The 24,593-nt window shown below is 44.2% G+C and overlaps 1 protein-coding gene across 5 annotated transcripts in view; it reads right to left on the reverse strand.

Moving 5' to 3' along the window:
- The window catches only part of RLF (RLF zinc finger), a 117,177-nt gene that overhangs the window by 38,955 nt on the left and 53,629 nt on the right, over positions 1-24,593 (reverse strand). For 3 of the 5 annotated variants that reach the window (XM_073317642.1, XM_073317644.1, XM_073317643.1), the window contains one exon: positions 21,016-21,152. The exons of 1 other annotated variant lie outside the window; for it this stretch is intronic. In XM_073317642.1, coding sequence (XP_073173743.1) covers positions 21,016-21,152 — 137 coding nt within the window. Of the gene's footprint in view, positions 1-21,015; positions 21,153-24,593 lie in introns of those variants that run through there. One more of the 5 variants, XM_073317645.1, reaches the window with a different exon arrangement.

Below are 24,593 nucleotides of genomic sequence, written 5' to 3' on the forward strand. Positions count from 1 at the left end.
AAAAAATAATATGTCCTGCAAATTCTTAGCATATGTAGAGGACAACTTTCCGATTCAGAAAGTTGAGGAAACAACAAGGCGGTCATCCATTTTGGATATGGTTTTGACCAATAGGGATGAATTAGTTGTGAACATGAAGGTGGTGAGGAACTTGGGAGGAAGTGCTCATGATCTGATACAATTCAAGATCCTATGGAAAGGAGAACATGAGAACAGCAAGACAAGGATACTGGACTTCAGCCGACTCAGAGAAAGAGCAGACAAGGTCCCATGGAAAGAGTTCAAGAGGGCTGTTCCTAAACTATGTAATACTAGTGGCTCAATATCAAGCTATTCTGGTGCAGAGGAAAGAGAAGAGCCACAGGAGGCCAATATGGCTGCACAAGGAGCTTTTTAGCTATCTAAAAACGAAAAGGGATACATACGGAATATGGAGGAATTTTATAGACAAGGAGTTCTTCAAATATGTTAGACAAAAAGAAAGATCAAGGACGGTGTGGATCTGCTGCTCAATAGAGAAGATGAGCTGGTAACGGAAGACTATATCAAAGCAGAACTGCTCAATGCTTACTTTGCTTCGGTCTTCATACAAAAAATAACATGTAACTGGACGACTAGCAAAGTTACCGCAGACAATAAAGGGGAAAGGATGCAGATCAGAATAAGTAAAAGACATGTCAGAAACCTTCTGACAAATTTGAATGCATTCAAATCAGCAGGGCTGGATGCTATTCACGTGACAGGACTGAAGGAATTAAATGAAGAAATCTCAGAGCCATTGGCAATAATATTTACAAATTCATGGACAGCAGGAGAGGTCCCAGGGAGGTTTGGGCTGGGCATTAGGAAAAGCTTCCTAACTGTCAGGGTGGTTCAGTACTGGCATAAATTGCCTAGGGAGGTTGCAGAATCTCCATCATTGGAAATTTTTAAGAGCAGGTTGGACAAACACCAATCAGGAATGGTCTAGATAATATTTAGTCCTGCCATGAGTGCAGGGGACTGGACTAGATGACCTCTCAAGGTCCCTTCCAGTCCTATGATTCTATGATTAGAGAAGAGCTAACTGTGCCCATCTTTAAAAAGGAGTAGCTGGGAAACTATAGTCAAGTCAGCCTAATTTCAATACCTGGGAAGAACTAAACCAATAAAACATTCAAATTGTACATACTTGGAGGATGAAGGGGTAACCACGTAGCAGGCAGCATTGATTTACTAAGAATCAATCATGCCAAACCAGTTTGATTTCATTCTTTGACAGGATAACTGGTTTGATGTACGAAGGAGTGTGGACGACAAAATATACCTGAACTTCGGCAAGGCTTTTGACACAGTCCCACATGACTTTCTAATCTGTAAGCTGGAGAAATGCGGGCTTGGCCAAACTACCATTAAGTGAATACATAACTGGTTAAACAACCACAAAGAAAGAATAACTATTAATAGAATGTTTTAGAGTAGCAGCCGTGTTAGTCTGTATCTGTAAAAAGAAAAGGAGTACTTGTGGCATCTTAGAGACTAACAAATTTATTAGAGCATAAGCTTTTGTGAGCTACGGCTAAATACATCTGATGAAGTGAGCTGAAGCTCACGAAAGCTTATGCTCAAATAAATTTGTTAGTCTCTAAGATGCCACAAGTACTCCTTTTCTATTTATTAATGGAATGATATCAGATTGGAGGGAGGTCTCAAGTGGCGAATCCACAGGGATCTGTTCTGGTATTGTTTAACATCTTTATTAATGACCTCAATGTAGGAATAGAAAGCATACCTATCAAGTTTACAGATTACACAAAACTAGGGGGTTGCTAACATCTTGGATAAGAGAACTAAAATTCAGAGGGACCTTGATAAATTGGAGGACTAGGCTATTGACAACAAAATGAAATTCAACAAAGACAAATGTAAGGCGCTACACTTAGGGAAGAAAAACCAAATGCACAAATACAAAATGCGGGATAACTGGCTTAGCAGTAGCCCCGCTGAGAAGGATCTGGGAATTATGGTGGATCACAACTTCAAAATGAGTCAGCAATGTGATGCTCTTGCAAAAAACGCAAACACGATTTTAGGCTGCATTAACAGAGGCATAGCATGCAAGTCACGGGAGGGGATAGTACTGCTCTGCTCTATTGGAAAAAGGCAAATATAGTGCCCATATTTAAAAAAGGGAAGAAAGAGAACCTGGGGAACTACAGATGGGTCAGCCTCACTTCAGTCCCCTGCAAATTCATGGAGCGGGTCCTCAAGGAATCCATTTTGCAGCGCTTGGAGGAGAGGAAGGTGATAAGGAACAGTCAACATGGATTCACAAAGGGAAAGTCATGCCTGATCAACCTGATTGCCTTCTATGATGAGATAACTGGCTCTATGGATATGGGAAAAGTGGTGGATGTGATATATCTTGACTTTAACAAACCTTTTGATATGGTCTCCCACAGTATTCTTGCCACCAAGTTAAAGAAGTATGGATTGGATGAATGGACTATAAGGTGGATAAAAAGCTGGCTGGATTGTCAGGCTCAACAGGTAGCAATCAACAGCTCAATGTCTAGTTGGCAGCCGGTATCAAGCTGAGTGCCCCAGGGGTCGGTCCTGGGGCCAGTTTTGTTCAACATCTTCATTAATGATCTGGATGGTGGAATGAATTGCACCCTCAGCAAATTTGCAGATGACACTAAGCTCAGGGGAGAGGAAGATAAGCTGGAGGGTAGGTATAGGGTCCAGAGTGACCTAGACAAATTGGAGGATTGGGCCAAAAGAAATAAGATAAGGTTCAACAAGGACAGTGCAGAATCCTGCATTTAGGAAGGAAGAATCCCATGCGCAGCTACAAGCTGAGGACCAACTGGCTAAGTGGCAGTTCCGCAGAAAAGGACCCGGGGATTACACTGAACGAGAAGCTGGATATGAGTCAGCAGTGTGCCCTTGTTGTCAAGAAGGCCAACAGAATATTGGGCAGCATTAGTAAGAGCATTGCCAGCAGATTGAGGGAAGTGATTATTCCCCTTTATTTGGCACTGGTGAGGCCACATCTGGAGTACTGTGTCCAGTTTTGGTCCCCCCACTACAGAAGAGATATGGACAAATTTGAGAGAGTCCAGCAGATGGCAACAAAAATGATTGGGGGCTGGCGCACATGACTTACGAGGAGAGGTTGAGGGAACTGGGGTTATTTAGTCTGCAGAAGAAAAGAGTGATGGGGGATTTGACAGCAGCCTTCAACTAACTGAAGGGGGGGTCCAAAGATTATGGAGCTAGGCTGTTCTCAGTGGTGGTAGATGACAGAACAAGAAGCAATGGTCTCAAGTTGCAGTTGGGGAGGTCTCGGTTGGATATTAGGAAACACTGTTTCACTAAGAGGGTGGTGAAGTACTGGAATAGGTTACCTAGGGAGGTGGTGGAATCTCCATCCTTGGAGGTTTTTAAGGTCAGGTTTGTCAAAGCCCTGGCTGGGATGATTTAGTTGGTGCTGGGTCCTGTTTTGAGCAGGGGATTGGACTAGATGACCTCCTGAGGTCTCTTCCAACCCTAATATTCTCTGATTTTATGTTCAGTGCTGGTTAGGCCTCCACTGGAATACTTTTTTTAATTTTGGTCACCAACGTATAGAAAGGATGTAGAGGAACTGGAAAGGATCCACAGGCGAGCAAAGATGATCAAAGGAATGGAATGCAAGCCGTCTGAGCAAAGGCTGAAGGAACTGGGTACATTTAGTTTGGAAAAGAGGAGATTAAGGGGGAGATATAATAGTCTTCAAAATACTTAAAAGGCTGCCATAAAAAAAGACAGAGAAAAGTTATTCTCTTTTGCCACAGAAGGCAGGATACGAGGCAATGGGTTCAAACTACAGAATAGCAGATTTAAATTAAATCTCAGGAAAAACTTCTTAACTGTAAGAACAGTAGGACAATGGAAGAGACTGTCTAGGGAGGTTGTGGAAGCTCCTTCACTAGAGGTTTTCAAAAAGAGGCTGAATAGCCAGCTGTCTTGGATGACTGAGACACAAGAAATCCTGCATCTTGGCAGGGGGTTAAAATAGATGACCCTTGCAGTCCCTTCTAACCCTAAATTCTATGATTTAAGGACCAGATTGAGGTCCCATACAGCTTGAGTGGATCACTGCAGACTACGTAGCTCTGGGAAGAAGGATAAAGGAGTTTGAGGCGCAAGTGGTGTTCTCGTCCCTTCTCCCTGTGGAAGGAAAAGGCCCGGGTAGAGACCGTCGAATCGTGGAAGTCAACAAATGACTACGCAGGTGGTGTCGGAGAGAAGGCTTTGGATTCTTTGACCATGGGATGGCGTTCCAAGAAGGAGGAGTGCTAGGCAGAAATGGGCTCCACCTAACGAAGAGAGGGAAGAGCATCTTTGCAAGCAGGCTGGCTAACCTAGTGAGGAGGGCTTTAAACTAGGTTCACCTGGGGAAGGAGACCAAAGCCCTGAGGTAAGTGGGGACGTGGGATACCGGGAGGAAGCACGAGCAGGAGAGCACAAGAGGGGAGGGCTCCTGCCTCATACTGAGAAAGCAGGACAATCAGTGAGTTATCTTAAGTGCCTATACACAAATGCAAGAAGGCTAGGAAACAAGCAGGGAGAACTGGAAGTCCTGGCACAATCAAGGAATTATGATGTGATTGCAATAACAGAGAGCTGGTGGAATAACTCACATGACTGGAGTACTGTCATGGATGGATATAAACTGTTCAGGAAGGACAGGCAGGGCAGAAAAGGTGGAGGAGTTGCATTGTATGCAAAAGAGCAGTATGACTGCTCAGAGCTCCAGTATGAAACTGCAGAAAAACCTGAGAGTCCCTGGATTAAGTTTAGAAGTGTGAGCAACAAGGTTGAGGTTGTGGTGGGAGTCTGCTATAGACCACCAGATCAGGGGGATGAGGTGGACGAGGATTTGTTCCGGCAACTAACGGAAGTTACTAAATCGCAGGCCCTGGTTCCCATGGGAGACTTCAATCACCCTGATATCTGCTGAGAGAGCAATATAGTGGTGCACAGACAAACCAAGAAGTTTTTGGAAAGCATAGGGGACAATTTCCTGGTGCAAGTGCTGGAGGAACCAACTAGGGGCAGAGCTCTTCTTGACCTGCTGATCACAAACTGTGAAGAATTAGTAGGGGAAGCAAAAGTGGAGGGGAACCTGGGAGGCAGTGACCATGATATGGTCGAGTTCAGGATTCTGACAAAAGGAAGAAAGGAGAGCAGCAGAATATGGACCCTAGACTTCAGAAAAGACGACCTTGACTTCCGCAGGGAACCGATGGGCAGAATCCCTGAGAGAATAACATGAGGGGGAAAGGAATCCAGGACAGCTGGCTGTATTTTAAAGAATCCTTATTGAGGTTTTCGGAACAAACCATCCCGATGTGTAGAAAGAATAGTAAATATGGCAGGCGACCAGCTTGGCTTAACAGTGAAATCCTTGCTGATCTTAAACACAAAAAAGAAGCTTATAAGAAGTGGAAGATTGGACAAATGACCAGGGAGGAGTATAAAAATATTGCTCAGGCGTTTAGGAGTGAAATCAGGAAGGCCAAATCACACTTAGAATTGCAGCTAGCAAGAGATGTTAAGAGTAACAAGGGTTTCTTCAGGTATGTTAGCAACAAGAAGAAAATCAAGGAAAGTGTGGGCCTCTTACCGAATGAGGGAGGCAACCTAGTGACAGAGGATGTGGAAAAAGCTAAATGTACTCAGTGCTTTCTGTGCCTCTGTCTTCACGAACAAGGTCAGCTCCCAGACTGCTGCACTGGGCAGCACAGCATGTGGGGGGACGTGACCAGCCCCCTGTGGAGAAAGAAGTGGTTCGCAACTATTTAGAAAAGCTGGACAAGCACAAGTCCATGGGTCCGGATGCGCTTCATCTGAGAGTGCTAAAGGAATTGGCGGGTGTGATTGCAGAGCCATTGGCCATTATCTTTGAAAACTCATGGCAATCGGGGGGGTCCCAGACGATTGGAAAAAGGCTAATGCAGTGCCCATATTTAAAAAAGGGAAGGAGGAGGATCCAGGGAACTACAGGCCACACAGCCTCACCTCAATCCCTGGAAAAATCATGGAGCAGGTCCCCAAGAAATCAATTCTAAAGCACTTGGGGGAGAGGAAACAGTGAGCATGGATTCACCAAGGACAAGTCATGCCTGACTAATCTAATTGCCTTCTATGATGAGATAACTGGCTCTGTGGATGAGGGGAAAGCAGTGGACGTGTTATTCCTTGACTTTAGCAAAGCTTTTGATATGGTCTCTCACAATATTCTTGCCAGCAAGTTAAAGGAGTATGGGCTGAATGAATGGACTATAAGGTGGATGGAAAGCTGGCTAGATCGTCTGGCTCAACGGGTAGTGATAATGGCTCCATGTCTAGTTGGCAGCCGGTATCAAGTGGAGTGCCCCAAGAGTCGGTCCTGGGGCCAGTTTTGTTCAATATCTTCATTAATGATCTGGAGGATGGTGTGGACTGCACCCTCAGCAAGTTTGCAGATGACACTAAACTGGGAGGAGTGGTAGATACGCTGGAGGGTAGGGATAAGATACAGAGGGACCTAGACAAATTAGAGGATTGGGTCAAAAGAAATCTGATGAGGTTCAACAAGGACAAGTGCAGAGTCCTGCACTTAGGATGGAAGAATCCCATGCACTGCTACAGATTAGGGACCGAGAGGCTAGAGAGCAGTTCTGCAGAAAAGGACCTAGGGGTTACAGTGGACGAGAAGCTGGGTAGGAGTCACCAGTGTGCCCTTGTTGCCAAGAAGGCTCACAGCATTTTGAGATGTATAAGGAGGGGCACTGCCAGCATATCGAGGGGTGTGATCGTTCCCCTCTATTCGACATTGGTGAGGCCTCATCTGGAGTACTGTGTCCAGTTTTGGGCCCCACACTACAAGAAGGATGTGGATAAATTGGAGAGAGTCCAGCGAAGGGCAACAAAAATGATTAGGGGTCTGGAACACATGAGTTATGAGGAGAGGCTGAGGGAACTGGGATTGTTTAGTCTGCAGAAGAGAAGAATGAGGGGGATTTGATAGCTGCTTTCAACTACCTGAGAGGTGGTTCCAGAGAGGATGGTTCTAGACTATTCTCAGTGGTAGAAGAGGACAGGACAAGGAGTAATGGTCGCAAGTTGCAGTGGGGGAGGTTTAGGTTGGACGTTAGGAAAAACTTTTTCACTAGGAGGGTGGTGAAGCACTGGAATGCGTTACCTAGGGAGGTGGTGGAATCTCCTTCCTGAGAAGTTTTTACGGTCAGGCTTGACAAAGCCCTGGCTGGGATGGTTTAGTTGGAGATTGGTCCTGCTTTGATCAGGGGGTTGGACTAGATGACCTCCTGAGGTCCCCTCCAACCCTGATATTCTATGATTCTGTGGTATAGGACATTGGACCAGCAGATAGAGGTTACCCAGCCTGCTCAGGAATCTCACTGTGGTTGAGTAGGCAAAGATGGAATAACCTTGTATTGGGGAGGGTGGCTGCCAGGTTGACTATTATAGAGCTCATCGAGAGACCCAAGGTTTTCAGAGTTGGTGTATATTCCAGTATATCCGAAGTGATGTGGTCGTTGGTAGAATCTCTCTGCGATCACATCAGCTAGCAAACTGCATTCATTTTTGAGAATACATGCAGTGAACAGACTGTTTCCTGCAGTGTAATAGCACTCTTTTTAGGTCTTCTCAACAGGCTCTCTCTAATCCCATAGCCATCAACCAACCATGCTTTAAGGTGGAGCATTGTAAGACTAGGATGAAAAATCCTATCACCTCCCGTGATTTGCAAGCTATGCCTCTGTTAATGCAACCTCAAATTGCATTTGCTTTTTTTTTTTTTTTTTTGCAACAGCATCACATTACTGACTCATGTTGAGGTTGTGATCCACCATAACTCCCAGATCCTTCTCAGCAGGGCTACTGCCAAGCCTTTTATCCCCCATTTTGTATTTGTGCATTTGTTTTTTCGTCCCTAAACATAGCACCTTACATTTGTCTTTGGTGAATTTCATTTTGTTGGGAGAGAAGGTGGGGAAAAGTGTGCAGAGTAATTAGAGAGCAAACAGACAGCTGTATCAGGTAAAGAAACCACATTTGCCTGGACTAGGTCAGAACTGTTAGAATGACTCTTGCTCTGTCTTCCTTTATTCTGAGCATAATTTTGGTTATTAGGAGAGTCCGCAGGAATACATATAGTAGAGCTGATGACTACTGAAGGATACCCTAAGTAATGGTGACCAAGTCAGGCCCTCAAACAGAAGGAGGTGCATTTCTTGTTTGACTCTGTGGTGAATAACTCTATCTGAGGGGTGCCCAGTGATGGAATGTATTGTGTAATGTGCTGAAGTTCATTTCCCATTCGTAGTCTTAGAAGAAGTGTCTGCTGAGTGCATCTGCAGTCACTTTCTGAATCTCTGAGAGATAGGTCACTGTGATGGTGATTTCATCACATACGCACCAGTTCCAAAGCCTGAAAACCTCGGTGCAAAGGGAGGGAGATTTTGCTCCTCCTTGGAAATTAATGTAAAACATCCATGATATATTGTCCATCATGATCTTTGTGTGTTTGTCCCTAATTAGTGGTAGGAATTGGAGACAGGGTATCTGACTACTTGGATTTCTAGCAGACTGATGTGTAGCGTGACATCCACTTGCCCTGGATCGTGAAAGTTTCTAGATACACTCCCCATCCTAGCAGAAAGAGGTCTGTTGCTATAATGGCCACAGGGGGAGGACATGCAAATAGAACTGTGCACATGTTGTGATGGTCTTTCCACCAGTCGAGGGACTGTTTTATGAATGTAGGTATGGAAAGAAGCATATTTAGACTGTCTGGTGAGTGAGCAGACAATTCTGAGCCACGCTTGAAGGCAGTGCATTTGAAGTCTGGCATGTTCTGTAACAAAGTTGGTGGCTGCCATAGAATCATAGGATGGGAAGGGACCTTGAGAGGTCATCTAGTCCAGTCCCCTGCACTCATGGTAGGACTAAGTGTTATCTAGACTAGACCATTCCTGACAGGTGTTTGTCTAACCTGCTCTTAAAAATATCTAATGATGAAGATTCCACAACCTCCCTAGGTAATTTATTCCAGTGCTTAACCATTCTGAGAGTTATGAAGTTTTTCCTAATGTCCAACCTAAACCTCCCTTGCTGCAATTTAAGCCCATTGCTTCTTGTCTATCCTCAGAGGTTAAGAAAAACAATTTTTCTCCCTCCACCTTTTAACAACCTTTTATGTACTTGAAAACTCTCAGTTGTCTCTTTTCCAGACTGAACAAACCCAATTTTCTCAATCTTCTCTGATAGGTCATGTTTTCTACACCTTTAATCTTATTTGTTGCTCTGCTATGGACTCTCTCCCATTTGTCCACATCTTTCCTGAAATGTGGTGCCCAGAACTGGACACAATACTCCAGCTGAGGCCTAATCAATTCAGAGCAGAGCAGAAGAATTACTTCTCTGGTCTTCCTTACAATGCTCCTGCTAATACATCCCAGAATGATGTTGGCTTTTTTTGCAACAACGTTACCCTGTTGACTCATATTTAGCATGTGGTCCACTATGACAGTCATTTCCCATTTTGTATGTGTGCAACCAATTGCTCCTTCGTAAATGGAGTACTTTGCATTTGACCTTATTGAATTTCATCCTATTTACTTCAGCCCATTTCTCCAGTTTGTCTAGTTCATTTTGAATTTTAATCCTATCCTCCAAAGCACTTGCAACCCCTCCCAGCTAGGTATTGTCTGCAAACTTTCTAAGTGTACTCTCAATACCATTATCTAAATCATTGATGAAGATATTGAACAGAACCAGACCCAGAACTGATCCCTGCAGGATCTGACTTGTTATGTCCTTCCAGCATGACTGTGCACCACTGATAACTACTCTCTAGGAACAGTTTTCCAACCAGTTTTGCACCCACCTTATAGTAGCTCCATCTAGGTTGCATTTCCCTCATTTGTTTATGAGAAGGTCAGGCAAGACTGTATCAAAAGCTTTACTAAAAAGTCAAGATAGACCACGTCTACCGCTTCCCCCCTATCCACAAGGCTTTTTACCCTGTCAAAGAAAGCTATCAGGTTGGTTTGACACAATTTGTTCTTGACAAATCCATGCTGACCGTTACTTATCACCTTATTATTGCCTAGATGTTTGCGAATTGATTGCTTCATTATTTGCTCCATTATCTTTCCAGGTATAGAAGTTAAGCTGACTGGTCTAATTCCCTGGGTTGTCCTTATTTCCCTTTTTATAGATGGTCACTGTATTTGCCCTTTTCCAGTCTTTTGGAATCTCTCCATTCTTCTATGACTTTTCAAAGATAATTGCTAATGGCTCAGATATCTCCTCAGTCAGCTCCTTGAGTATTCTAGGGTGCATTTCATCAGGCCCTGGTGACTTGAAGACATCTAATTTGTCCAAGTAATTTTTAACTTGTTCTTTCCCTATTTTAGCCTCTTCTGATCCTACCTCATTTTCACTGGTATTCACTATGTTAGATGTCCAATCACTGCCAACCTTCTTGGTGAAAACCGAAACAAAGAAAACATTAAGCACTTCTGTCATTTCCACATTTTGTATTATTGTTTTTCTCCCTTCATTAAGTAACAGTCCTACCCTGTCCTTGGTCTTCCTCTTGCTTCTAATGTATTTGTAGAATGTTTTCTTGTTACCCTTTATGTCTCTAGCTAGTTTGACATCGTTTTGTGCCTTTGCCTTTCTAATTTTGTCCCTACATACTTGTGTTATTTGTTTATATTCATCCTTTGTAATTTGACTGAGTTTCCACTTTTTGTAGGACTCTTTTTTTATTTTTAGATCATTGAAGATCTCCTGGTTAAGCCAGGGTCGTCTCTTGCCATACTTCCTATCTTTCTTACGCAGTGGGATAGTTTGCTCTTGTGCCCTTAATAATGTCTCTTTGAAAAACTGCCAACTGTCTTCAATTGTTTTTCCCCTTAGACTTGCTTCCCATGGGATTTTAACTACCAACTCCACGAGTTTGCTAAAGTCTGCCTTCTTGAAATCCATTATCTTTATTTTGCTTTCTCCCTCCTATCATTCCTTAGAAACACGAACGCTACCATTTCATGATCACTTTCACCCAAGCTGCCTTCCACTTTCAAATTCTCAACCAGTTCTTCCCTATTTGTCAAAATCAAATCTAGAACAGCCTCTCCTCTAGTAACTTTCTCCACCTTCTGTAATAAAAAATGGTCTCCAATACATTCCAAGAACTTGTTGGATAATCTGTACCTTGCTCTGTTGTTTTCCCAACAGATGTCTGAGTAGTTGAAGTCCCCCATCACCACCAAGTCCTGTGCTTTGGATGATTTTGAAAGTTGTTTAAAAAAAAGCCTCATCCACCTCTTCTTCCCGGTTAGGTGGTCTGTAGTAGACCGTACCATGACATCACTCGTTTTTTTACCCTTTTATCCTTACCCAGCGGCTTTCAACAAGTCCATCTCCTATTTCCACCTCAACCTCAGTCCAAGTGTATACTATAATATATAAGGCAACACCTACTCCCTTTTCCCCCAGCCTGTCCATCCTAAGCAAGCTGTACCCTTCTATATCAATATTCCAATCATGCATATTATCCCACCAGGTCTCTGTCATGCCAACTATGTCATAGTTGTGTTTATTTATTCCCCATACTTCTTGCATTAGTATACAGACATCTAAGATACTGATTTGATTCCCCCACCCCCAGTTCTATCTTGTCTCTGATTTATCTCTGCTATTAGAGCCCAAGCTCCCCCCAAATTTTGAACCTTCTCCCAGGTCTCCATGTTCTTGACTTACCTGTGGGCTTTGGTCACCTGCCCCCTTTAAGCCTAGTTTAAATCCCTTCTTACTAGGTTAGCCAGTCTGTATTCAAATATGCCCTTCCCCTTCCTCAATTAGCAGTCCTTCTTCCTGGAACATCATCCTGTGGTCAAGGAAGCCGAAGCCCTCCTGGTGACACCATCTTTGCAGCTAGGCATTCACCTCCAGGATGCATCTGTCCCTGCCTGGGCCCCTACCCTTGATTGGAAGGATCAAAGAGACCACCACCTGTGCTCCCAACTCCTTCACCCTTACTCCCAGAGACCTTAGTCACTTTTGATCTGCTGAGGGTCACACCTCGCAGTACCATTAGTGCCCACATGGATGAGTAGCATGGGGTAGTAGTCAGAGGGCCGGATGAACCTCGACAATCCCTCCATAATGTGCCACAGACGGGCCCCGACAGGCAGCATACCTCCTGGGATGCCATGTCAAGGTAACAGATGGGGGCCTCCATCCCCCTCAGAAGAGAGTCACCAACCACCACTACCCTACATTTACTCTGGGGAGCAGTGGCTGCGATTCTCCCAGCCTTGGGGGAACATGGCTTCTCCTCCTTCACCTTTGGGGGTGATTCCTCATCACTCATTGCCAGGGTGGGTGGGTTGGAAATAGGGGTGGAGTACTGTCTGCTGCCAAAAGTAACCAGTTGCCAGTGTCCTCCCTGTGACTGAGCCATACCATCCTTCCCGGGTGGTGTGACAGCAATCCTCTGTAGCTGGATAGCTTCCTCAGCCTTGGATGTCTCCATATGAATTCTCTCGAGGAATTCCTCATGGGCATAGATGATCCTCAGCCTAGCCACCTCCTCCTGTAGCTCACCCACCTGCTTCCTTAGAGATTCCACCAGAAGGCACCTTTCACACTGGATGGTCCCTCCAACCTGGCTTTCCACGAGCGGGAAATGCAGACCACAGACTCTGCAAATTCACACCAGGATCTGGATAGAGGCATCCATGGTTAGGTTGTCTGTCTGGCAGCACTGGCACTAGCAATGCAGCCCTTCCTAACCATAGCAACTATATTACAACTCCCTCCTACAAACTTCCCTGTTGGCGGTCCCGTTTGCTAGCTCCCCTTGGTCGCTTAGTCTCTGGCTCTTAAGGCCTTCTCTCCTAGGTCAGCCGTACCCCCTCGTTAATCACACAGAGGGAGGGTGATCGCAAGGCTGACTGAGGCTTGCCCCAGTAATTGAATGCAGCTCCTGACTGTGGTTTGGTGGCTGAGCTGAATTCTGTTTACTATGTTGGAAAGAGCCACAAACCTGTGCAGGGGAAGGTAGGCGCTTGTTGTCACTGATTCAAGATTAAAAGAACCCATCTGAAGAACTGGTGTTTTTCTCCCACGAAAGCTTATGCCCAAATAAATCTGTTAGTCTTTAAGGTGCTACCGGACTCCTTGTTGTTTTTGTGGATACAGACCAACACGGCTACCCCCTGATACTTAATTCAAGATGGTCCCTCTGAACACAAGTTTTGCACAGGGGTCAAGGTGGATTTTTGTATGTTCAGTTGTAGGCCCAATCTGAGGAATAGGTCTATAGCATCAGAAGGTACCCAAGACATCAGTTCCAGGGAGCAGCCTTTCAGCAAGGGAATACTAAGATACCTTTTCGGCAGACCATCAAAAAGACCATTAGGACAGATAAGCTGAAAGGGAACACTCAGTATTTAAAGTGGTCCTGGCCAACAATGAAATGGAGGAATTGTTTGTGGGATGGAGGTATAGCAATGTGGAAATATGCATCTTGAAGGTTGAGGGCTGAGAACCAATTTAATTATCGCTGCAAGCATCACCATTTTGAATTTCTGTGCCTTCACACAGGTGTTGAGTAGCCTCAGGTGAAGGATGGGTCTCCAACCTGTACTCTTTTTGGTATCAGGAAGTACCGTGAATAAAAACCCTTCCCTTTGTGCTGCGTTCTACAGCTCCCAAATGTAAAAGTGTATTTCTTGATGAAGCATGTTTTCGTGAGAGAGTTCCCTGAAGAGGGACAGGAAAGAGGAATTAATTGGTGGAAGTGACGTAAAGTGGATGGTGTAACCTGTGGAGATGATCTCCAACACCCACTTGTCACTAGTGACCGACTCCCAGGCTTGCCTGAAGTGGTGACGGTGGCCGCCGAAAGGAGGAAAACTGGTAAATCAGTGCAGCTGAAGAGGATGAGGATGGCTGGTCAAACCCTCAACCAACCCATCAAAACTGCTGCTTGGAGATGGATAGGTGTGAGTCAGGAGCTGAGAAGATGGTTTCCTTCTCTGAAATCTTGGTCTTCTGGGAGATAAGGAATTGGAGGGGGTGGGATCTCTGGTCTGTTTCACACTTGCTGAGTTTTCTCTTGTAGGTCAGAGTTTAGATATCAAGAAAACACAAGGTCACTCCAGAGCCTTTCAATGTTTGCAGAGACTTGTCTGTGCTATTTGCGAGCAACTTTGACCCATCCTCTACTGTACTCAGAGAAGGTCCTCTACTGTATTCTGGACCTCCTTTGGGAATCCAGAGAGCTAAAGCCAGGAGACTCTCATCACCTCCGCTTCAGCAGCTGAACAGGCGGCAGTATCGGTGGCATCAAGGGAGGCTTGTAGGGCTGTCCTGGCAAGTAGTTGGTCCTCCCCAACAATTGCCTGGAGCTCTTCCCTGTTTTCTGTCAATAGATCTTCAAACGAGGCCAGCTTGGTGTAGTTCACATGGTTGTATTTTGATGGCAAAGCCTGATAATTGGCAATTCTAAATTGTAGGGAGGCCAAGGAGTAAGAGACTTTCTCCCTAGTTGATCCAGGCAGTTGTGGTCTTTGTCGTCAGGTGTGGATTTACCATGGTGCTGTCTACCATGTTCATTCACTACACCCACTACCAAGGAATTAGGTGAGGGATGGGAAAATAAAAATTCTCAATACTTTGCTGGGATGTAATACTTTTTATCTGCTCTTTTGCATGTAGGCAGAATAGAAGCTGGGGTGTGCCAGATGATCTTTGCTGGATTTAGAAAAACCTCAGAGTGGAGAATGTTGAGGAGCTTACAATGAGGCTCTGTAATTTCCTTGAGGGGAATTTGTAGGGAGTCTGCAACTCTCTTGACCAGGTCCTGGAAATGTTTAAAATCATCCACCAGGAGATTATTCCTGGGAGAATTTTGCGCCAAAAAAATAAAAATTCTGCACATAATATTTCTGCAAAATTCTGCATATTTTATTTGTCAAAACAACACAATATAATCATGCCAGTTTCAATTATTTTGGTAATTTATTTCAAAATCATCTGTCAGCAGGTATGTCTAACAATACAGAGACAAAAAAAAGATTCTGGTTAATTTTTTTTGGACAAACAGATTCCTTACTAGGCATATTAATTCAGAACTTTGTGCATTTCATTTAAATTACAATACAGAACTTATTTCCTGCACCTATCAGAAGCAGTGCAAAGGCTTAGGGGAGTCAGGGTAACAGAGGAGCTGAGGGAGAGGGAAGGAGCTAAGGAGTGAACCTAGAGGGTGTTGGGTGTGGGGTTTTTTTTGGGGGGAGGGGGGGGATTGTTATGGTGTTGGGAAGCCTCCCCCATGCAGACCCTGGCTGACCCCAAGCTTCTCCCTTCAGACAGGCATGTCTGCCCCTGTCCCCACACCTCTCATCCCCATGGATCTCTGCAGCCCCCCTTCCCCATCCCAATGCTCAACTCTATCACCCCACTAGCTTCTGAGCCCATGCTCCAGTGTGTGTTCCCCCCGCACTAGCCATCTGAACCCCAGTCTGTGACCCCCCAGCAGCCCTGTGTGTTCCACTCTATCCTAACCTGGCTCCGCGGGCAGGATGCTGTGATGAACTTCTACTCCTGGGGGAATTCTGCAGCACTGGGCACAGAATTTTGTATTTTCCCATATAAAATACGTTTTGCCTAAGAAGTGCTGCAGTTCTACCTTTTTTCCACCAGAGGTTGCTGTAGCACTAGAACAGCCAGCCTGAACGCAGCTGGCTGTTCTGGCACCACAGAGGCCTCTGGTAGGCAAAAGACAGAACTGCAGTACTTAAGCAAAATGTTTTTCATTTGGGAAAATACAAAATTACATGTGAGATGAATTCTGCATGTCCGCAGATACACAGAATTCCCCCGGAGTAGAAAATGAAGAGCAGATGTTGCATTAGGAGAGATCCCTTCATCAGCTCTAGCCTCCCTTGTCTTGAAGCATCAGGTCTCTGGAGGGAGTAGGTGAAGCTGGTTGCTCCTCTCTGGTGGGGGGGCACTCGATATTCTGGGCAATTGGCAATAAGCTGCCCAGGGAGGAGGTGCATACGTTATAGGAGGCAGCACCCATGGGTGCTCATACCAGCAAGGGGGTTGGTGGTAATCGTGGGCCACGAACAGTTGATCCTTCAGAGGAAGGTTCTGGAAAGGGACCTCCATAGGAGTGAGGAGGAGAGCCCGGAACTGACACTTGAATCCTCTTCCTCACGTTCACTCAGGAAAGGTGGGGCATCTGGAGACATCTAAGGCGAAAGGTGATTGGTACAAAGGATTAAGTCTGCACTGAGGGAGTTATGGCTAAGGCTGCTGAGGGTTCCTCAGGCTTTGGGCGCTTAGAGGGAAGCATGGTTGCTGATGGCACCAAAATGTGGTTGGAGCCCAAGTGGGCTTCTTTACTACCGAGGAAGCATAGGAAGAGCTCTTCTTGCTGCCTTGATCTGATAATGTTATTAACGGTCTCTCCAGGCTTGTGGCTTTCCTGCCTTGTGGTCTAACCACACACTGGGTACCTTAGGAAGCGGGAGCCTCAACAGCAACTGATTGAGGAGCCAGTGGTGCCAGGTTACCTGAGGAAACTGATGTTCTTGGCTTTTTAGAAGTAGGATCTCTACCAGGTGAACCCAGAGATCGTTCTTTTGAGGGCTTATGAGAAGAGTCTTGTCTCTTCCTCTTAGATGCCTCTTAGGGAGCAGACTTGCAGGAGGACTGACATACAGGGAGGGTCCCTTTGGCCTGGGTCAGAGGCCAGATATAGAGTGCTCTCCATCATGAGGAGGTGAAGCTTTATCTCTCCATTTTTTTCTAGCTCTTGATTTCAGTGGCAGAGAAAAGTTGCAATTCTGACCAAGGTGCAATTCCACAAGGCAACAGAAACTGTGGGAGTGTCTGTCACTGACCAGGATCGCCTCCCAGCAAGCCAGGAGAACTGGGCATTACCGCACAGTAAGAAGCAGTAATAATTATCTAATACCTAATAAGTAATAAGTAAAAAAGTAATAAGCCACCAGGACCAGATGGTATTCACCGAAGAGTTCTGAAGGAACTCAATGTGAAATTGCAGGACTACTAACTGTAGTCTGTAATCTATCTTTCAAATCAGCTTCTGTACCAAATAACTAGAGGATAGCTAATGTGACACCAATTTTTAAAAGGTCTCCAGAGGTGAGCCCAGCAATTACAGGCTGGTAAGCCGGACTTCAGTACCGGGCAAACTGGCGGAAACTATAGTAAAGAACAAAATCATCAGACATTAACAGGATTTGTTGAGGAATACTCAACATTTTTTTTGTAAAGGGAAATCATGCCTCACCAGTCTACTAGAAATCTTTGAGAGGGTCAACAAGCATGTGGACAAGGAGGATCATGGCTATAGTGTATTCAGATTTTCAGAAAGCTTTTGACAAAGTCCCTCACCAAAGACTCTTAACCAAAGTAAGTTGTGGGAAAGAGGGAAGGTTCTCTCATGGATTGGTAACTGGTTAAAAGATAGGAAACAAATGCTTGGAATAAATGTTCAGTTTTCAGAATAGAGAGAGGTAAATAGTGGTGTCCCCCAGGGGTCTGTTCTGGGACCAGTCCTATTTAACTTATTCATAAATGATCTGGAAAAAGGGGTAAACAGTGAGGTGGCAAAATTTGCAGATGATACAAAACTACTCAAGACAGTTAAGTCCCAGGCAGACTGCGAAGAGCTACAAAAGGATCTTTCAAAACTGGGTGACTGGGCAACAAAATAGCAGAGGAAATTCAGTGTTGATAAATGCCAAGTAATGCACAATGGAAAACATAATCCCAACTATACATATACAACGATGGGGTCTAAATTAGCTGTTACCACTCAAGAAAGAGATCTTGGAGTCACTGTGGATAATTCTCTGAAAACATCCACTCAATGTGCAGCAGCAGTCAAAAAAGCAAACAGAATGTTGGGAATCATTAAGAAAGGAATAGATAGTAAGACAGAAAATATCATATTGCCTCTATATAAATCCATGGTATGCCCCCATCTTGAATGTTGCTTGCAGATGTGGCTGCCCCATCTCAAAAGAGATATACTGGAATTGGAAAAGGTTCAGAAAAGGGCAACAAAAATTATTAGGGGTATGGAACAGCTGCTGTATGAGGAAAGATTAATAAGACTGGGACTTTTCAGCTTGAAAAAGAGATGACTAAGGGGGGATACGATAGAGGTCTGTAAAATCATGACTGGTGTGGAGAAAGTAAATAAGGAAGTGTTATTTACTCCTCCTCATAACAAAAGAACTACGGGCCACCAAATGAAATTAATAGACAGCAGGTTTAAAACAAACAAAAGGAAGTATTTTTTCCACACAATGCACAGTCAACCTGTGGAACTCCTTGCCAGAGGATGTTGTGAAGGTCAAGACTATAACAGGGTTTAAAAAAAAGAACTAGATAAATTCATGGAGGATAGGTCCATCAGTGGCTATTAGCCAGGATGGGCAAGGATGGTGTCCTTAGCCTCTGTTTGCCAGAAGCTGGGAATGAGTGACAGGCAATGGATCAGTTGATGATTACCTGTTCTGTTCATTCCGTCTGGGGCACCTGGCATTGGCCACAGTTGGAAGACAGGCTGCTGGGCTGGATGGACCTTTGGTCTGACCCAGTATGGCCATACTTATGTAGAGAAAATGAAAAGATGCCTAATGCAGAATTTTGCAGAAATTCATGTGCTCGCAGAATTTCTTCCCCCATCCACAGAAATGGGTTGCAGAGATACTGGCCACCTCTAGGGGCTGCTGAACCCGGTAGAGCCCATCTCACAAACAGAAGACAAGTCCCGGGGAAGGAACTGGAGGGTTCCCAGCACGCCCTGAAGGAAGGAGGTAGTGGTGTGCAGGAAACTCCATTCAAGCCTAGGACCCATCATCAGGTTATTTCTCTCTCTGGATCCCAGGGCTCTGGGAGGTAGAGCGTGTGAGTGTCTGGGCTGGGGGGGGGTGAGGGGAGCAGCATGGCTGGGTTCTGGGGGAAGGGGGTGAGAGTGTCTGGTGGCCCTTCAGCTTGCGTCTGGGAGGGAAGGTGGTTGAGTGTCTGGCGCCCCCCAGCTGGGCTCTGGGGGGATAGGAGGCCGAGAAACAAACTGAGTTGTTGTAGGGGTTTCTTTAAATTCTACTCCCGGGGGAAATTTTGTGTGTGTGTGTGTATTGTTACATACTTGCTGACAGGTATTTTGAAATAAAATTACCAAAATAATTGAAATTGGTATGATTATAGTGTTATTTTGACAAATAAAATATGCAGAATTTTGCAATATTGTGTGCAGAATTTCCCCAGGAGTAAGCTTCTATCTACAGAAAACTAACGCTAACACTACCATTACTATCATTATGAGAGAAAAACAGAGTTAAGGAAATCTCAACAGGACAACTGCGAGAGCTCCGTCTCAGGCCGAGGCAGTTGAGAAGAAACTGAGGGTGGTTCACCAGTGCAATGCTATATAGAACAGCTGGCGGCACGAGACCGACTAACCGGCCTATGCATGCATAACAGACACTACTATGAGATATCTCCAATCAAAGGCACAGGGGGCACTAGAGCACCTAGAATGGAGCACCCAGAGGGACACTACTCAAAGAAAGAGCTACAAGCTGTTATGGCTGACCCCACAATCCTCACTCCCAAATTGTTATTCCACATGGTTGTCAGACATCTCTACCCCAATTCCTTCTTATAGTCGTTTTGGGATTTTACTGTAACCAGACCATTATTTCTCAGATCCTCATTCACATCAAGGCTCTGCAAATGTGCTATTAGCTAGAGAGATGTAAAGTATTTAAGAAAAATAGACTGTTTGAATGAATATGAGGACCACTTTAAGAGAATCCCCGCACTTCCTGTCATCTATCCGAACAGATCAGACTTTGAACAGAGATCTGCTACACCTTAGCCAAGGTTCCTGGACCACAGCTATGGTTTTATTCAGCAAAAGTCTGAGCAGCTTCTCTGCACTGCTTCTGCCCCATTCCTATTGAGTTATGTAAGGGTGCACTTCTACCTGAATTAGACATGCAGATCTGATGTTTGGATTGGGAGAGTATTTTTGAAACACTGTTCAGTTAAGAACACCTAGTCCCAGCATTCTGGGGATTGTAATGCTTTCCAAATTTTCATCAGTGGGAATGTAAAGAGGTCACCTGAAAGAAAAAGAGGTTTCTTACAATAACTGAGTTCTTCAGGGGTGTTGCCCCTGCACATTCTCTCTACCCAACCCACTTTCACTTGTTCCCTATAGACCTATCTACCTACCTTTGGCTCTGGGGTTCAATGAAAGAAACTGAAGTACTTGAGTTACATGCCTCTTATAACCTTGGTCCCTAAATGTTCAGTGCCAAGACCAGGTACCTGTGCAGCTTATCCAATATTTCTGTGATCCTAAGGTGCTGGTCATGAATCCCAATAGTATGAATGTGCAGAAGCAACAACCCCAAGAACTCCAGTTAGTTACCCATAGATAACCTCTTTTTCACAGAACGTATATTTTTATGAACTGCACCAATTTATTCTTGTTAGTAGCTCAGCTACTTGGCTTTTTACTGCCTCTAGAATTCTCAAATGAATGTGATCAAGTTCTGGAGATTTAATTTCTCAAGAGGTACCACTATCTCTTTTTCGATACCTATCTGACAATGCTTCACCCTAACAGATTGAAAAAGTGTTATTTCAGATAGGTCACTTTATCTCTCCTTAACACAATGATGAACAGTTTGCATATACTGTAGAAAAGCTAATTTGACATCCGGTTTTAGTCTAGTCATCACTTTCTATATTTTTTTATATGAAAAAGCAGCATTTAAAACTCATGGTAAACTGTTTGTTGCACTTTTCATAAACCATACATGAGAAGAAAAAAAATATATATATATATATTTATACATATATATGTATATATATATATACACGTGTGTGTGTGTGTGTGTTACTTACCAAGAGCAATACACGGTTGCAGTTTGAAGTTGCTGGGTAAGGTATGTTGTACAAAGAATAAACGCAGTGTTATCTTGCCCCTCAGATTCCAAATTACATATGATCTCTAGTACTTCTTTGCAATCCACTTTTGCAATCTAACAAAAACAATGTTATCATGTCAAAAAGAACAATGTAGAGTTTCTTCAGGGATTTTTTTTGCAAAATCTTCTAAATGATGTAAGTTAACAGACTGTATTTAACATTAGTTAATTTTTCTACTTGCAAATATTCCTAGCTTCTTTCAGACATGTGAAATTCAAGGTTTAGGGAAAACCAGGAAAAACTACTCCTGGAGTAAGCCAGTCTCATAACCTTTTTCTTCCTCTCTCAGACTCATAGACTTTAAGGTCAGAAGGAACCATTATGATCGTCTAGTCTGACCTCCTGCACAACGCAGGCCACAGAAGCTCACCCACCCACTCCTGGAACAAACCCTTAACCTATGTCTGAGCTATCGAAGTCCTCAAATCGTGGTTTAAAGATTTTGAGGTGCAGAGAATCCTCCAGCAAGTGATCCGTGCCCCACGCTGCAGAGGAAGGCGAAAAACCCGCAGGGCCTCTGCCAATCTGCCCTGGAGGAAAATTCCTTCCCGACCCCAAATATGGCGATCAGCTAAACCCTGAGCATGTGGGCCAGACTCACCAGCCAGACACCCAAGAAATAATTCTCTGTAGCAACTCAGATGTCACCCCACCTAACATCCCATCATAGGCCATATCTATCGCTAATAGTTGAAGATAAATTAACTATCAAAATTAGGCTATCCCATCATATCATCCCCTCCATAAACTTATCAAGCTTAGTGTGACAGACTGCCAATTTAAGGGCACTCCACTAAAACGAACTATTCTATTTCAAGGGCCTTGGATGGATCAGTTAAAATTCACAACATTTATGAGGCTGCTAATAGGTTAGGAGAGTATCGATGGGAATGTGTGTGGGAGGATTGGGTAGTTTTCAGGAATATGACAGTGTTTGTAAATGCAGGACATTCCTCCTCTGCTGTGGGAACCTAGGATGGAGGGACACTACTGTCAGGAACAGTGTGACTCACCAGCCAGACACCCAGGAAAGAATTCTCTGTAGTAACTCAGATCCCACCCCATCTAACAACCCATCACAGGCCATATCTACCGCTAATAGTTGAAGAACAATTAATTGCCAAAATTAGGCTAACCCATCACATCATCCCTTCCATAAATTTATCAAGCTTAGTCTTGAAACCACATATGTCTTTTGCCCCCACTGCTTCCCTTGGAAGGCTGTTTCAGAACTTTACTCCTCTGATGGTTAAAAACCTTTGTCTAATTTCAAGTTTAAACTTCCTGATGGCCAGTTTATATCCATTTGTTCTTGTGTCCACACTGGTTCTGATCTTAAATAATTCTTCTCCCTCCATGGTATTTATCCCTCTGATATATTTATAGAAAGCAATCATATCTCCCGTCAGCCTTCTTTTGGTTAGGCTAAACAAGCCAAGCTCTTTGAGTCTCCTTTCATAAGACAGGTTTTCCATTCCTCGGATCATCCTAGTAGCCCTTCTCTGTACCTGTTCCAGTTTGAATTCATCTTTCTTAAACATGGGACACCAGAACTGCACACAATATTCCATATGAGGTTTCACCAGTGCCTTGTATAATGGTACTAACACCTCCTTATCTCTACTGGAAATACCTCGCCTGATGCATCCCAAGACCACATTAGCTTTTTTCACGGCCATGTTTTATGTTCTTTTATGTTCTCCAATAGTCCTCTGTTTATCCTTCCCCATATTTTCTGATATTTTAATTCTCTTTAATAGATTTTGGCAAGACGCCCTTTGTTGCACTACTGCCAATGGGTTTAAGCTAAAGTACCACTTCAGTTGTGCACCAGACATGCCAAACCCATGGGAAAAAAAACAAACATGGGGCTTGTTTTTGGCTTAATTGGCTTGAGTTGCTTGTTGGCTAGTTTTTGGCTTATAGCTTGTTGCTTCTTCTTTTCTTCTTCTTTTTTTTTTTAAATAGGCTCCTGGCAAGCAGGGGCAAGAGAGGGAGAGAGAGTCAGGGGCGCACAGTGGGCCTACCACAGTCCCAGACTGCAAGCTGGGGGGGGGGGGTCTAGTCACATAGAGTGTTGGGGTTCTTAGGGATTGGCTTGTTTTTACCTTGTTTTGAAATGGAATGTGCTTGATTTTTGGCTTATTGTGAAAGTCGGGGTGCTTATTTACTGTGTGAAAGTTGGCAACTGTGTTGTGTACATTTCTTTAATTTTACAGTGTACCGGGATTAGATTAAAAAACAATAATACTCTATTTAAGAGCTATCAACAATCTAGGTAGTCAGATATTTTAAATGTTTAAAAATGAGTACTAGTGAAATAGCTTCAATACTGCCTATTAATCACCAATATTAGCCTTCTGACACAAACACTACAGAATCATAGAAATGCAGGACTGGAGGGAACCTTGAGAGGTCATCAAGTCCTGTCCCCTGCAGTCAAGGCAAGGCTACGTAATAACTAGATCTCTCCTGACAGGTGTTCATCTAATCTGTTCTTAAATAACTCCAATGATAGAGATTCCACAACCTCCCTAAGCAATTTGTTCCACTGCTTAACTACCCTGATAGTTAGGGATTTTTTCTGATGTCCATCCTAAACTTCCTTCACTGCAATTTAAGACCATTGCATCTTGTTTTATCCTCAGAGGTTAATGAGAACAATTTATCTCCCTCCTCCTTGTAACAACCTTTTATGTACTTGAAAAATGTTATGTCCCCCCTCAGTCTTCTATTTGCCAGACTAAACAAACGCAGGTTTTTCAATCTTTCCTCATAGATCATGTTTCCCAGAACTTTAATCATTTTTGTTGCTCTTCTCTGGATTTTCTCCTACTTGTCCACCTCTTTTCCGAAATGTGGCACTCAGAAGTGGATACAATACTCCAGTTGAGGATTTATCAGCACAGAGTAGAACGGAAAAATAACTCCTTGTGCCCTGCTTACAACACTCCTGCTGATACTTCCCAGAACTATGTTTGCTTCCCCCCCCCCCCCCGCCCCCGCCAACACTTTGACTCATTCAGCTTGTGATCTCATTAATGATCTGGATGATGGAATGGACTGCACCCTCAGCAAGTTTGCGGATGACACTAAGATGGGGGGGAAGAGGTAGATACGCTGCAGGGTAGTGATAGGGTCCAGAGTGACCTAGACAAATTGGAGGATTGAGCCAAAAGAAATCTGATGAGGTTCAACAAGGACAAGTGCAGAGTCCTGCACTTAGGAAGGAAGAATCCCATGCACTGCTACAGGCTGGGGACCGACTGGCTAAGCAGCAGTTCTGCAGAAAAGGACCTGGGGATTACAGTGGATGAGAAGCTGGATATGAGTCAATAGTGTGCCCTTGTTGCCAAGAAGCCAGACGGCACATTGGGCTGCATTAGTAGGAGCACTGCCAGGAGATCAAGGGAAGTGATTATTCCCCTCTAGATGTGGCCTCACCAGTGCCGAAAAGAGTACTCTGTCCAGTTTTGGGCCCCCACTACAGAAAG

The sequence above is a fragment of the Lepidochelys kempii genome, chromosome 19 (genome assembly GCF_965140265.1).
Source record: "Lepidochelys kempii isolate rLepKem1 chromosome 19, rLepKem1.hap2, whole genome shotgun sequence".
NCBI lineage: Eukaryota > Metazoa > Chordata > Testudines > Cheloniidae > Lepidochelys > Lepidochelys kempii.